The sequence below is a fragment of the Podarcis raffonei genome, chromosome 12 (genome assembly GCF_027172205.1).
Source record: "Podarcis raffonei isolate rPodRaf1 chromosome 12, rPodRaf1.pri, whole genome shotgun sequence".
Classification (NCBI taxonomy): Eukaryota; Metazoa; Chordata; class Lepidosauria; order Squamata; family Lacertidae; genus Podarcis; species Podarcis raffonei.
The window spans coordinates 7,357,622-7,372,180 of record NC_070613.1 but is presented as its reverse complement, the minus strand read 5'-3'; the positions used below and the strand labels follow the sequence as shown (position 1 = coordinate 7,372,180).

General features: G+C 45.0%; 1 protein-coding gene across 1 annotated transcript in view; it reads right to left on the bottom strand.

Moving 5' to 3' along the window:
• The window catches only part of LOC128398304 (vasoactive intestinal polypeptide receptor 1-like), a 38,963-nt gene extending 29,271 nt beyond the window's left edge, over nucleotides 1–9,692 (bottom strand). The window contains exon 1 of the mRNA XM_053359225.1: nucleotides 9,571–9,692. Coding sequence (XP_053215200.1) covers nucleotides 9,571–9,606 — 36 coding nt within the window. The 5' untranslated portion in view covers nucleotides 9,607–9,692. The remainder of the gene's footprint in view (nucleotides 1–9,570) is intronic.
• Between the last annotated feature and the right edge of the window lie 4,867 nt (nucleotides 9,693–14,559).

Below are 14,559 nucleotides of genomic sequence, written 5' to 3'. Positions count from 1 at the left end.
TCCCCACTCTGATATGAAGCTCACTGAGTGAGCTTGGGCCAGTCACTGTCTCTCAGCCTAACCCACCTCACAGGGTTGTTGTGAAAATAAAGTGGAGAAGGTAGAACCTTGAATTCCTTGGAATAAAAGGTGAAATATAAATGTAAGAAATGACTATGGGGGATTGTTCTAAGACTGAGCAGAATGTTAGCTTTAAAGAACTTTTAGCTGGTCCGTATAGTAAAAGCTATGGTTTTCCCAGTAGTGATGTATGGAAGTGAGAGCTGGACTATAAAGAAGGCTGATCGCCGAAGAATTGATGCTTTTGAATTCTGGTGCTGGAGGAGACTCTTGAGAGTCCCATGGACTGCAAGAAGATCAAACCTCTCCATTCTTAAGGAAATCAACCCTGAGTGCTCACTGGAAGGACAGATCCTGAAGCTGAGGCTCCAATACTTTGGCCACCTCATGAGAAGAGAAGACTCCCTGGAAAAGACCCTGATGTTGGGAAAGATGGAGGGCACAAGGAGAAGGGGACGACAGAGGATGAGATGGTTGGATGGTGTTCTTGAAGCTACCAGCATGAGTTTGATTGAACTGCGGGAGGCAGTGGAGGACAGAAGTGCCTGGCGTGCTCTGGTCCATGGGGTCACGAAGAGTTGGACACGACTAAACGACTAAACAACAACAACAACAAGCTTGAAGTTGGGGGACTCTTAGGGGACCAAGTTTTTGCCCAAACTGCTTTGTCATTTCACCTTTTCCCCCCACTGCCATTACTTCTCAGTTTGTGATCCTGGCTATGCCTAGATTTGATTTGGTTCCAAATTCATGTTCTATTCTGTGGTTCTGCATTCATCAAGGGAAATCTCACACTGAAAAGGTTACTTCACCTGGGTCTCCCCTGCTGGATGAGAGAGATTCTTCTTACAGGACTATAATATACATATTCAGTATTCATTGCCTTGATCTTTCATCATTACGTTAATTGCGCCTGGCAAATCAGTTTTAAATAACCAGGAATTAAAATAAAGTAGAACATCTAATTAACACCAATGCCGAAAATATCAACCTTGCTCCGAGATCCATGAGGGCTGAATTACTGGAGTCGGAGATCAAAGTCCTGACTGTTAAATATATCCCACTTCTTAAAGCTGAGCTTTAATAATAGACGACGGCTCATATCAATATGTAAATGTGTTCTGCACAAGTGCATTGGCCCTGAATTTCACCCAAAGCAAAATGTTGAGATGGTTTAGGAAGGCAAGCAAAACAAGAAAAGGGGTGAAAAAGAAATTTGTGGGTGTTTGGGTATGTCTTGCACCTCCAGCTGATGTTTGATGCTTCTTCAACTAACACATCACTAAACCATGAAACTCACAGGTTAATGCAATAACAGCAGCAAGAATATTATTGGCCCAAAAATGGAAGCAAGAAGAATTACCGATGATTGAAGAATGGAGGATGAAGTTAATGGACTATGCAGAACTAGATAAACTAACAGGAAGGATTCGAAACCGACGGGACGACCAGAAATTTACTGGAGTAAATTTACGGACTATTTGAAAAGTATTTGTGAAGATCAGATGACGTTTGTAGGTTTGCAAGAAGTTTTGTGAGACGTATTATTGGAAGTATTGCAAAAATGGAGAAGGGGAACGATGATTTGTTAAGAGATGTAAAGGCAATATAAAGGTAAGAAATGCATAAGAAGTGGTTAAAACGGTGGATCATCAGAGGTGCTGATGGAAGTCTAAAAAGATTGTATAAGTGATAAGTTATGTTATATGTTATATGTTAAAATCAATAAAAATTATTTTTAAAAAATAAAAAAGAAACTCACAGGTTAAAGCTTACTGGGAAATTATATATAATGAATTGAAAAGGATGTTCAAAATAACTTATATATATATATATTTTTAAAAAAAACCCAGAAGCTTTTCTTTTGGGAATTATAGGGACAGAACTACCTAAATTGTATAGAAATTTATTTATGTATGCTACTACAGCAGCAAGAGAGTTACTTGCCCCAAAATGGAAAAAAGCGGAAGTCCCAGAAAAGGAAGAATAGATACAAAAACTTATGGAATATGCAGAAATGGCAAAAACTTACCGGAAGAATAAGAAATCAAGATAACAAACTTTTTATAAAAGAATGGGAATGGTTTATTGAATATTTACAGACAAATTATAAGCAGATAAAAACATTAGAAGGGTTATTGTAATAACCTGCAGTTTTAGAAGAGTATATATTTGCTGCAGATAATTAAATGAGCAAATTAAATGAATTTGGATAGGATATGCAGAAGATATTAAAAAAATTAATTTAAGGAGCCACAGAAAGAGGGGGAAGGAAGTCAAATTTGGAAATGTTGAATTGATTGCGAAACTAATGAAATGTATAAATGTGAAAAGTATAAATAAAAAATAAACCATGGAACTCACTAACACAATTACTAGTGATAGCTGCTAACATGGAGAGCTTGAAAAGGAAGTAAGGCAAATTCGTGGAGGATAATAACAGAAATGGCTGCTAGGGTGGATGGATATGTACTGCTTCCCAGACCAAATGCAATAGGTCCATTAATAGCAGCCTTGGAGAAACAGTAACCAAGAGATGGCTTTTGTGGACTTTTCTGGTTCACCTCACCACTGTGGGCCACAGAAGGTTGCCAAATAGGCCTTTGGTTTGATCCAGGACGGTTCTTAGGTATATTAAATAAAATTCTGTGGTTGATTTGAGTCTGGTGCTCATGTGAGACACCTGAGGGATGTCAAGGGTAGCAAAAGGAATTTTGATAAATTTAGTCAGACATGGCAAGAAGATGCCACATATTCTCATACTGTATATTGCCCAGCAAGACTACAATAAATACCAGCAAAATTTGAAACAGCTGTTCGTGAATTTCTCAAGGTTTATGAAGCTAGCTTGTTTTAACAAACCATGGTTAAGATTAATCAAAGTTTAGGGTTTAGGCATGACAGTAAACTGTAGCTAGGGTTGGGGAGAAATTTCACGCAGTTCTCATTTCAAAGTGATCCTGCCTAGTTTGCACTTTGCAGAGCAATGTGTAAACTGAGACGCAGCCATCCTACAAAATTCACACTTCCCTGAATTTTGCAATGCAGATCTCCACTGAAGGAATATGTGCAAACATGCTGGAGGACTGCATCATAAAAGTCAAAGGAGTGCGGATTCTGAAGGCAAACTGCATTTTTTATTTGTGTACATGGAAACCAAGCCTGATGAGGAATGGTTGAAGGAGTTGGATATGTTTCGTTTGAAAAAGAAGCGACCGAGAGGAGATATGATAAATGTCTTCAAATATCTAAAGATCTGTCCCATGGAAGATGGAGCAAGCTTGTTTTCTCCTGTTTCAGAGGGTAGGACCCAAACCAACGGCTCCAAGTTGCAAGAAAAGAGATTCCAACTAAACATGCAGAAAAACTTTTTGACAGTTAGAGCTGTTCAACAGTAGAACGGTCTCCCTCAGGGAGGTTGTGGACTCTTCCTCTGAGGTGTGTCTTGCCTTTCACTTTATGTTCCTTCCGATGCCAAGTAAAAACCTTTTTAAAAAAATAATCAGACTTTTAAAAGTTGACAGCGGTGAAATCCTTTCCATGTCTTAACTCTGCTAATTATGAGAATTGTTTCAATATCTGTGTTTGTTCTTCCTGCATTGCTGGGACTAGACAATGACCAGGGACTCAGGCTCAGACTCGGAACCAGAGGAGACTCAGTCTGCACCGGATCCTTTGCCTCAGGCATCACCTGAACCAAGTCCAGGGCCTGATCCTGAAGAGTCCAGTCTGCACACATTCCCCTGCAACAAACACCAGTTGGGCCGAGTCAGGGGTCTGAGCCTGCCCTGGCTCCAGATGCGGGGATTACCTCATTGCCTTCAGCTGGGCCATCACTTACAGCTGCTCCACTACTGGTTGGGTCAGGGGAGGCTGAGGCAGCTTCAGGTTCTAGTAACCCACCAACGTCTCCCGAGCTGCAGAGACGAAGGTCTGAGAGAAGGAGAGACCTGAGTACTCGCAGGAGGTGTGCTCGCCTTCGGGCAAGACAGGGAGGTGAGTTGCCAGGGGATCAGGACCGGCCGTTACCCCAACAAAGATAAAAGGCTGTCGGACCCTGCCCCAGGTTGTGGGAGCAACATTGCTGTATGCCAGATCCTGCCTGAGATCCTGTACCTGTCCTTGCCTGGTTTCCTGCCTCGTGTCCTGCCTTGGCCCTGTCGGACTGACTCCTAGCAGAACCTTCGGATTCTGGACCAGTCCTGGACCGCGTTTCAAGGGTTACCCCTGGGCCCAGCACATAGCTGACCCTTCCAGTTCTACAATTCTATGTTGGTAAAGGTAAAGGGACCCCTGACCATTAGGTCCAGTCGTGGCCAACTCTGGGGTTGTGGCACTCATCTCACTTTACTGGCCGAGGGAGCCGGCGTACAGCTTCCGGGTCATGTGGCCAGCATGACTAAGCTGCTTCTGGCGAACCAGAGCAGCGCACGGAAACGCCGTTTACCTTCCCACCAGAGCGGTACCTATTTATCTACTTGCACTTTGATGTGCTTTCAAACTGCTAGGTTGGCAGGAGCAGGAACCGAGCAACGGGAGCTCACCCGGTCACAGGGATTCTAACCGCCGACCTTCTGATCGGCAAGTCCTAGGCTCTGTGGTTTAACCTACAGCGCCACCCATGTCCCTAAATTCTATGATGAGGTGTTAATTAATTTATTCTGATGTGCATCATCCTGTGACAACATTGCAGTCCCACCCCCTCACTCTGATCAATATCTCTATTGCTTTCCATGAGGACATGGGCCCCTGGCCCTCTCACGCTGTGGAGGTGACCCTGAGATGCTCTTCTCATTTTCTCCCACGCTAGTCATGATGCTTTCTCGATCTCCTCCCGCCACCCCCAACCGCCCCCTGGCTGGGTGGAGAAGAGAGGAAACTTCACTTTTGTACCTAACGCTTCCACGTCAGGTTTCTGACATGTTCCGTGACTCTTTTTGTCATCCCAATTAAAAGTTAATAGCTGTCAAAAGTGCTTCACGTGTTCAAAGGCATTAAGAGTAATGATAATTACTAGGTGCGCTCGTCAGGCATTCAGATGCAACCACCCATGCAGGCAGAAATTGCTCAGGCAGACAAAGGAAACAGAGAGAGAGAGAGAGAGAGAGAGAGAGAGAGAGAGAGAGAGAGAGGCAATGGCTGGGGGCTGCCATGCGAGAGGAGTGGGTTTCATGGCTTTGGCAGCACGCAGGGACCGATATGGACCTACAAATTGGCTAGGCTGAAGGATCAGTCCCACAAATCAGATCAGGATGTCTGTGTCTGTGCACAGTCCTATAACTGAGGCTCAGACCAACCCTGCAAAGTAGACAAGGCTGGATGATTGGTCCCACATTGTTAGGTCAGAGGGAGTGTCTGCGCGTCGGCTTTTAATTTATTCCCACAACAGCCCGGCTGTTAGGTGGGTTAGGCTGAATTATTGTTGATTTGGCCAAAGTCACATGCTGTGATGTACAATGATACCTTGGTTCTCAAATGCCTTGGTACTCAAACAACTTGGAACCCAAACACTGCAAACCCGGAAGTAAGTGTTCCGGTTTGCGAACGTTTTTCGGAAGCCGAACGTGCTCCATTTTGAGTGTTACGCTTCCGATTTGAGTACAACACTTCCGTTTTGAGGATTACGCAGAGGTCCGTCTGTTTTTGCTGTTTATTGTGAGTTTTTGTTTTCGCAGCTCTTTTTTTGTGACTGTGTGGAACCCAGTTCAGCTACTGATTGATTGTGTGACTGCAATACATTGTTGATTGCTTTCATTTCATGGATCAATGGTCTCATTAGATAGCAAAACTCATGTTAAATTGCTGTTTTGGGGTTGTTTTTATTCCGTTTTGCATTACTTTCTATGGGAAAGCGCGCCTTGGTTTTGGAACGCTTTGGTTTTGGAACAGACTTCTGGAACAGGTTAAGTTTGAGAACCAAGGTACCACTGTATGTAAGTAAGTATGGGGGTAGATTGGAGGGTTGCCTATTCCGGGGGGCTGCCCTTCCCCTTTTGTTGCCCATATTTTATTTGCTTTTGGGGGGGTGTATGTGCTTTGCCTATTTTGGGGAGGAGATCGGGGGCAGCACCCATTTTTCTGTTGTGGAATGAGTATGCCTTTGTCTCCCTGACAGTTTCCTTTAGGTTTCCAGATGTACTTCCAGGTCTTAAAAAGACAGGGCCTTCAGAAATGGATGCTGACTGGCTGCCAAACTGAGATGCAAGTGCTGTGGATTTTTTACCTCAGTCAGGGGTTGGTCAATCAGGCTCCTGTGAATGTCCTTTTCCAGATTTTCATGTCTAGATTTCTTATTTTAACTCTCCTTCCTTGTATTAATTTATGGTATCGTGTATGTGTGTGTGTGTGTGTTCAGAAACGACTCACCCTTTTCTGAGAAGACGGGAATTGAATTTGAGCCAAAAACCTGTTTTCCCCGAAACGCAAATGTCACAACGTTCCGCTTACAAACACCCAAGTGAGCCCAAGAAATCTGTTCAAACTCCTTCTTAAGGAGGCCGACTCCCCTTGCTTATCTAGCCATAACTGAAACAATATTTTGATTTAAAACTCTCTCTCATTATTGCCATGCATTCAAGGAAACTACTACTTGGACTCAAGAAAGCTTAAAAGAAGAAGAAGGATGAATTAGGCTCTACTGTTATCAGAAGAGAGAAAAATAGGAATGAGGTCGCCATTGATCCCTAAAGGAATGTGAGTGCAGAAAGCAATCGTGATGTGGAAGTTTCCTGCATTCAAGCAAGTTCACTAGCAGCACTTCTAAATACAAAAGAGCCTGTGGATCTCAGGGAACAAGAAAAATAAATCAATAATAATAATAATAATAATAATAATAATAATAATAATAAGTAAAGGGGTAAAGGGACCCCTGACCATTAGGTCCAGTCGTGACCGACTCTGGGGTTGTGGCACTCATCTTGCTTTACTGGCCGAGGGAGCCGGTGTACAGCTTCCGGGTCATGTGGCCAGCATGACTAAGCCGCTTCTGGTGAACCAGAGCAGCACACGGAAATGCCGTTTACCTTCCCGCCGGAGCAGTACCTATTTATCTACTTGCACTTTGTGCTTTCGAACTGCTAGGTTGGCATGAGCAGGGACTGAATAACGGGAGGTCACCCCGTCACGGGGATTCGAACCGCTGACCTTCTGATCGGCAAGTCCTAGGCTCTGTGGTTTAACCCACAGCGCCACCCGCGTCCCATATTAATAATAATAATAATAATTTATTAATCATAGCCCACCCATATGGCTGGGTTTCCAGTGGGTGAACCAGATCTGCCTTTAGTCATTTAGTTTAAACTCTGGAACTCACTCCCAAAGGAGGCAGCGATGGCCACCGAGTTGGGTGCCTTTGAAAGAGGATTTCACAAATTCACAAAGGAAGAAAAGGCAATTGTCAATGGCTGCTAGCCATGATGACTATGCCCTGCCTCCACACTTTCCTCCTGAATCCCAGTTGCTGGAAACTACAGGATGGCAGACAGCTCTTGTGCTCAAATCCTGACCGCAGGTTTTCCACAGGCATTTGGTTGGCTACTGTGAGAAACAGAGTGTTGGTCTGATCCCATTGGTCTGAGCCCTAAGGGGGTTGTGGACCCTCCTTCCTTGCAGGGTTTTAAGCAGACGTTAGATGACCACACATCATGGATCCTTTAGTTGAGATTGAAGGGGGTTGGGACTTGACCAGTGTTTCACAAACTTGGGTCTGCGATTGTTTCTGGACTACAGCTCCCATCATCCTTAGCTAGCAAAACCAGTGGTCAGGGATAATGAGAATTGTAGTCCAAAAACAGCTGGAGACCCAAGTTTAGAAACTCTGGGCTAGATGAACCCCGGGGTCCCACCCAATTCTACAATTCTGCGAATCTTATGTTAGATATTCAGATAGTTTCCTAGCACAGTTCAAAGTGTTGGTGCTGATCTTTAAAGCCTTAAACGGCCTCGGTCCAGTATACCTGAAGGAGCGTCTCCACCCCCATCATCCAGCCAGGACACTGAGGTCCAGTTCCGATGGCCTTCTGGAGGTTCCCTCACTGCAAGGAGCCAAGTTACAGGGAACCAGGCAGAGGGCCTTCTCGGTAGTGGCACCCGCCCTGTGGAACGCCCTCCCACCAGATGTCAAAGAGAACAACAACTACCAGACTTTTAGAAGACATCTGAAGGCAGCCCTGTTTAGGGAAGCTTTTAATGTTTAACAGACCACTGTATTTTAATACTTTGTTGGAAGCCGCCCAGAGTGGCTGGGGAGACCCAGCCAGATGGGCAGGGTATAAATAATAATAATAATAGTTCTGAATATCCATTTTTAAACCCATCTTGAAAGATGAGACTCCATTAGCAATATTTGTCTTCTATGCATTTCTGCCTCTCTCTTCTCCTTTCCCTTCTGCTTTCTCCATTCTCTTCTCTCCCCCATTTCTCCTTCTGCTAAAATTCCCAGTAAAAACAAACATCCATGGTGGTGACCCCCATCACTGGGGTTTGGCCTGCCTAGTGCTCCTTGAGCTATCAGACGAAGACGAACGCTGTCTCCACAGCAGAAGTTCAGTAGCAACAACAATTATTTAAGCCATAGTTGAGAGTGGCAGCGGCAGAGCATCCGACAACCTCAGCTGCCGGCACAACACACATAGACGTGCCCCGTTACGTCCTTGCTCCCTGTATGAATTCACCTGAGAATAATTGCCAGCTTCTCATGCCAGAGACATCAGACATCAAAAAAGCAGAGACATCACCTTGCCAACAAAGGTCCGTATAGTTAAAGCTATGGTATTCCCAGTAGTGAGGTATGGAAGTGAGAGCTGGACCATAAAGAAGGCTGATCGCCGAAGAATTGATGCTTTTGAATTATGGTGCTGGAGGAGACTCTTGAGAGTCCCATGGACTGCAAGAAGATCAAACCTCTCCATTCTGAAGGAAATCAGCCCTAAGTGCTCACTGGAAGGACAGATCCTGAAGCTGAGGCTCTGATACTTTGGCCACCTCATGAGAAGAGAAGACTCCCTGGAAAAGACCCTGATGTTGGGAAAGATGGAGGGCACAAGGAGAAGGGGACGACAGAGGACGAGATGGTTGGACAGTGTTCTCGAAGCTACCAGTATAAGTCTGACGAAACTGCGGGAGGCAGTGGAAGACAGAAGTGCCTGGCGTGCTCTGGTCCATGGGGTCACGAAGAGTCGGACACGACTAAACAACTAAACAACAACATGCCACACTCCCAGTTCCTAAGATCACACCTCTGAGGTCCTCGCTAACCGGTGACCTCAACCCACTTCTGTTTGTTCCCCTCTCAAAACTGCAGTGAAAGAGCAGTAATCTGCCTATTTAACTCTTCTTAAACCACCTCAATGGAGCACTGCAGGATGCCCAGAGGCTTTTAAGGGCTCCTCGTGGACCCCCGAAGAAGGAACAAGCTGACACTTTGCGAAGGCACAAACCAGCTTCTCCCAAAGAGGAGCAGGCTGTCTAAGGATTTCGCTCCCTGGAAAGGCAAACAATGGATTCACTTACCAAGGGGAAGAACAGCGAGCAGAAAGTTAGCAGCATCTTCAGTCGCGGCAGGAGACTCTGTCCCTGCCGGCACACGGCTGACGATTCACACCAATCAAGCACCGCCTCTTAAGATACACCTTCTCAGCTCGGCTTTCAAGGAGCAATTCTCCCTGCAGGCTCCAGTCGTCACAGGTAAGCAAAAGCACCATCATCATTAGCATCTTACCAGCAGTAGTAGAAAGAAAGGAATAATGAATCTTATTGCTATTGCTACCACTGTAATGTTCTTTTTAAAAAATAAATAAAAAGAAATCTTATTTATTGATTTCTCAAGAAAAAAACTGTATGGACCGTAAATTGCTTTCTCCATTGACTTCCCTTCCACAGTTTCCATATCTACCCTTAAATGCTGCATATTTACATATACAGTGGTACTTCGGGTTAAGAACTTAATTCGTTCTGGAGGTCCGTTCTTAACCTGAAACTGTTCTTAACCTGAGGTACCACTTTAGCTAATGGGGCCTACCGCTGCTGCCGTGCCACCGCTGCGCGATTTCTGTTCTCATCCTGAAGGAAAGTTCTTAACCCGAGGTACTATTTCTGGGTTAGCGGAGTCTGTAACCTGAAGCATCTGTAACCTGAGGTACCACTGTAATATAATATTCAATACATCCACTCTAACGTATTTATCTTAATATATTAACGCTGCTGCTCATTTTTCACATCCTGCTCGCGTTTTCATCTCACGATAATACTCAATGAAACGTTTCCAGTCCTCAAGGAATTTCCCGTCATTTCGGTCACTAATCTTTGCTGTTTATCTCACCAATTCCGCTTACTCCATCGTTTTGAAAAGCCATCCTTCCTTTGTAGGAACATCTAGCAATTGTCTATTCAAAAATGTGCAACACACTGTACAGCTGGGATGGGGAAGCTTTCTGTAGCTCGAGGGCCACATTCCCTCACAGACAACCTTTCAGGGGCCACAGGCCAGTGCTAGGTATGACCAGAGGTGAAAAGTTGGGTGGAGCATCAAACATGTCCTTTCAATGGGGGACTTATAAGAATGTGTAGTATGCACAGATTTGGGATCCTGTGGGGCTGAGGGCTCCACAAGTTATATAGATTGCAAATGGAGAACATCGCTTGAATGGGTGGCTGCAAACAATTAATTGTCATTATGGGATTCTAGTGTTTGTGCTCATTGTATTGCTTCCTGCTCCCCAATTAAAATCAGTGGAGGCTGGTCCATTCAGTCAACCAGCAATAATAATAATAATAATAATAATAATAATAATAATAATAATAATAATATATTTATACCCTGCCCATCTGATTGGGTTTCCCCAGTCAATCTGAGCAGCTCCCAAGTGGAATGTCAAGTGGGTTTTTTTAAAAAAAAGGTTTCCCCCAAAATCTCAAATCCACACTCTTTCCTGCTCTCCCCGTTCTTCCCTAATCCATTTGAATTTACATAGGCTCAGAGAGACTTTTCTGCCAGTCTTCTGTTCTCTGGCCAATCAGCTCTCTTCACTGCCCAGAGAGAAGGCAGGACCGCTCAACATATACATTGTTGCTGTCTTCACTCAAAAGGAAAGTGATGCCCAACCTGGTGATAATGGAATAAATGGTGTAAGGAGGGAATTTCAGCTCAATATAGAATAGGAGGTGGCAAGGCAATGTCTGTTGTTGTTTAGTCATTTAGTCATGTCCGACTCTTCATGACCCCATGGACCAGAGCACGCCAGGCACACCTGTCTTCCACTGCCTCCTGCAGTTTGGTCAAACTCATGGTGGCAATGTCTAGCTACGTTAAATGAATTCAGATTTCCAGGGCCGGATGAGCTGCACCAACTGCACCAATATAAGATGGGAGACACCTGGCTTGCCAGTAGTACGTGTGAAAAGGATCTAGGGGTCTTAGCAGGCCACAAGCTTCACATGAGTCCACAGTGTGATGCAGTACGGAAAAAGCTAATGCAATTCTGGGTTGCGTCAATAGAAGGTCCAGGTCAAGGGAAATCATAGCCCCACTCTATTCTGCCTTGGTCAGACCACCCCTGGAGTCCTGTTTCCAGTTCTGGCCATGGCAATTTAAGAAGGATCTTGAGAAGCTGGAATATGTGCAGAGGAGGGCGAACAAGATGATCGAGGGTCTGGAAGCCAAGACTGATGAGGAACAGTTGAGGGAGTTGGGTATGTTGAGCCTGGGAAAGAGGAGATATGTCATCTACAAGTATCCAAAGCAATGTCAATCACATGGAAGATGCTGTCCTTCTCCAGAGGGTAAGACCCGAACCAATGAATTCAAGTTACAAGAAAGGATACTCCATCAGGAAGAGCTTTTCAACGGTGGAACAGACTCCTTTGGAAGGTGGTTGACTGTCCTTCATCGGAGGTTTTTAAGCAGAGGTTGGATGGCCATCTGTCATGGATGCTTTAGCTGAGATTCCTACATTGTAGGGGGTTGGTCTAAATGACCCTCAGGGTCCCTTCCAACTCTATGATTCTGTGTGGGGCTTGAACCCACTACACTGAGAGCCTTATTCTGTACTGAGCTATCCCAGCATGAGCCAAGTTCTTTCAGTCCGTCAGTCTGTCTGTCTGTCTGTCTGTCTGTTTGTCTTCCTTCCTTCCTCCCTCCCTTCCTCCCTTCTCTCATTCATCTTTTTCTCTTTAAATAAGCAACACGAATCTATTTATATGCAACCAGGCCTGCTGAAGCTGTACTATTTCCAGGCCTTTAAACAGCCAGCGAATCCAGGAAAAGCTGAATCGAATGGCGTAATTGTTGTCACGTTGATGGGATTGAAATTAAGAGAAGTTATTTGAAAGGATAGAATTAGAAAGTGTGGTGATTGGGAGGTACATAATGCATCTCCATCAGGCAGGATGTGAAAACCACCACACAACATGTTGCAGCTGCAATTAAAAAGAAAGAAAGGGAAAATCTCTCGTGTTTCTTTCTATAAAAGTCACTGGCAGATTGAGAAAAGGAACAAAAACATCACCTCCTGCTGAGGCTTCTGACGGAGGGCAGGGGAGAGAGGAGACTTGCAGAGGTAGAGGATATTTGAAGTGTGCCATGTAGATAAGAAGAAGAGACTGCTGCGTCAAGCCAATGGCCTCTGTAGACCAACATCCTGTTTTCATAGAGGCCAGACGGATGTCAGGTACCGAAGACAGGAGTAAGTCAGCAATAAAACACTCAGTGATGGTGAAATTAACTCTTCATTCAAAGAAACCAAAACTAGTTGTTATGTACTAAGCTTGGATCCTAGAACAATAGGCAAGTAGGATCCTAGAATGCAACAGCTGATTGGCTTGCAGGAAAAGACCAGTCAGGCTCCAGGAGGAAGTTAATCAGCCTATAAGGCTGGTAGGATCCTAGAATGCAACAACTGATTGGCCTGCAGGAAAAGACCAATCAGGCTCCAGGAGGGAAGAAGAATCAGCCAATCAGACAGGACTCATTGTGTAAAAACATGAAGGAGCGTCTCCACCCCCATCGTTCAGCCCAGACACTGAGGTCCAGTGCCGAGGACCTTCTGGCGGTTCCCTCGCTGCGAGAAGCGAAGTTACAGGGAACCAGGCAGAGGGCCTTCTCGGTAGTGGCACCCGCCCTGTGGAACGCCCTCCCACCAGATGTCAAAGAGAAAAATAACTACCAAACTTTTAGAAGACATCTAAAGGCAGCCCTGTTTAGGGAAGCTTTTAATGTTTAATAGGTTATAGTATTTTAGTGTTTTGTTGGAAGCCGCCCAGAGTGGCTGGGGGGACCCTGCCAGATGGGCGGGGTATAAATAATTTATTATTATTATTATTATTATTATTATTATTATTATTATTATTATTATTATAAAAGCCTGAGGTTTGGGGGGGCAATTCAATCACTGTTTTACAAGCTGCAATAAAGAGCATGAAATCACTACAGGACTCTGAGTATATTTCACTAGTGATCACAGCAACTACTTCCCAACAGGTCTTCCCCAATGAGGCAGTTGTGAGGGCCTTCCCACCTTTCCCTAAGACACCTTCTTCACCGGGTCCTTCCCAAATCTCTGGCTCTTTTGTCTAGTCCCTTGTTGCTCCACCCTCTTCATTCCACTACATGTTCTGGGAGCTGACCACAGCAGGAGAGGGCGATTCCCTGGATTCTGCAGCAGCCTGCCCCATCTCTATTTCCTGGCCCCACTCCTCTCCTGCATCTGATTCTGGACTGCTCTCTGCCCCAGCCTCTTCCTGCTCACTAAACCCTGTTGCCTCTACAGCTTCGGATACCTCCTTCTCCCAGTCTTCTCCCTCTCCTCCCTCCCTGATGGTCATCATCCCACCATCAGTTCCCTGGCCCTGGGCCTTCTTCCCCTGGGGGTTCCCTTGGGGGTCCACCAGCTGGTGCCTCCTAGCATTCCTCTGCATCCAGGCAGTCATGTGACACCAGGTCCCCAAAGGATACTCAGAGAAGAACGTGTAATAGGACTCTCATAAGAACATCAGAAGATGTTGCTGGGTCCCATCTTGTCCAACATTCTGTTCTCAGAGTGGCCAACCAGATGCCCTGGGAAGACCAGAGCAGAGTTTCAGTGCAGTGCAATTCACTTAAGAAGAGACCTGCAGGATCAGGCCACGGACCATCTACTCCATTATCCTGGAGCAATCCATTCTCACTGTGGCCAACTGTGAAATACCTGTAAGCAGCACCTGAGTTCAATAACCCCTTTCCACAGCTGTCATTCCCAGACCATCCAAGTGTCTCTATATTCCAGGGACAGTCCTGGATTTACAGAAGCCATTCGAGCTTCTGATTTGATCCCATAATGTCCCGTTTTTCCTTAGGACGTCCCTATTTTCTTCGGAGAAGTGTTACAGTGTACGGAGTTATGTGACCCCTGAGCCAAGGAGATAAGTAACTAGACAACCTTTAAAAGACATCTGAAGGGAGTTCTGTGTGGGGAAGTTTTTTAATGTTTAATGTTTTATTAAGTTCAGTGCTTTTTTTTCTTGAAA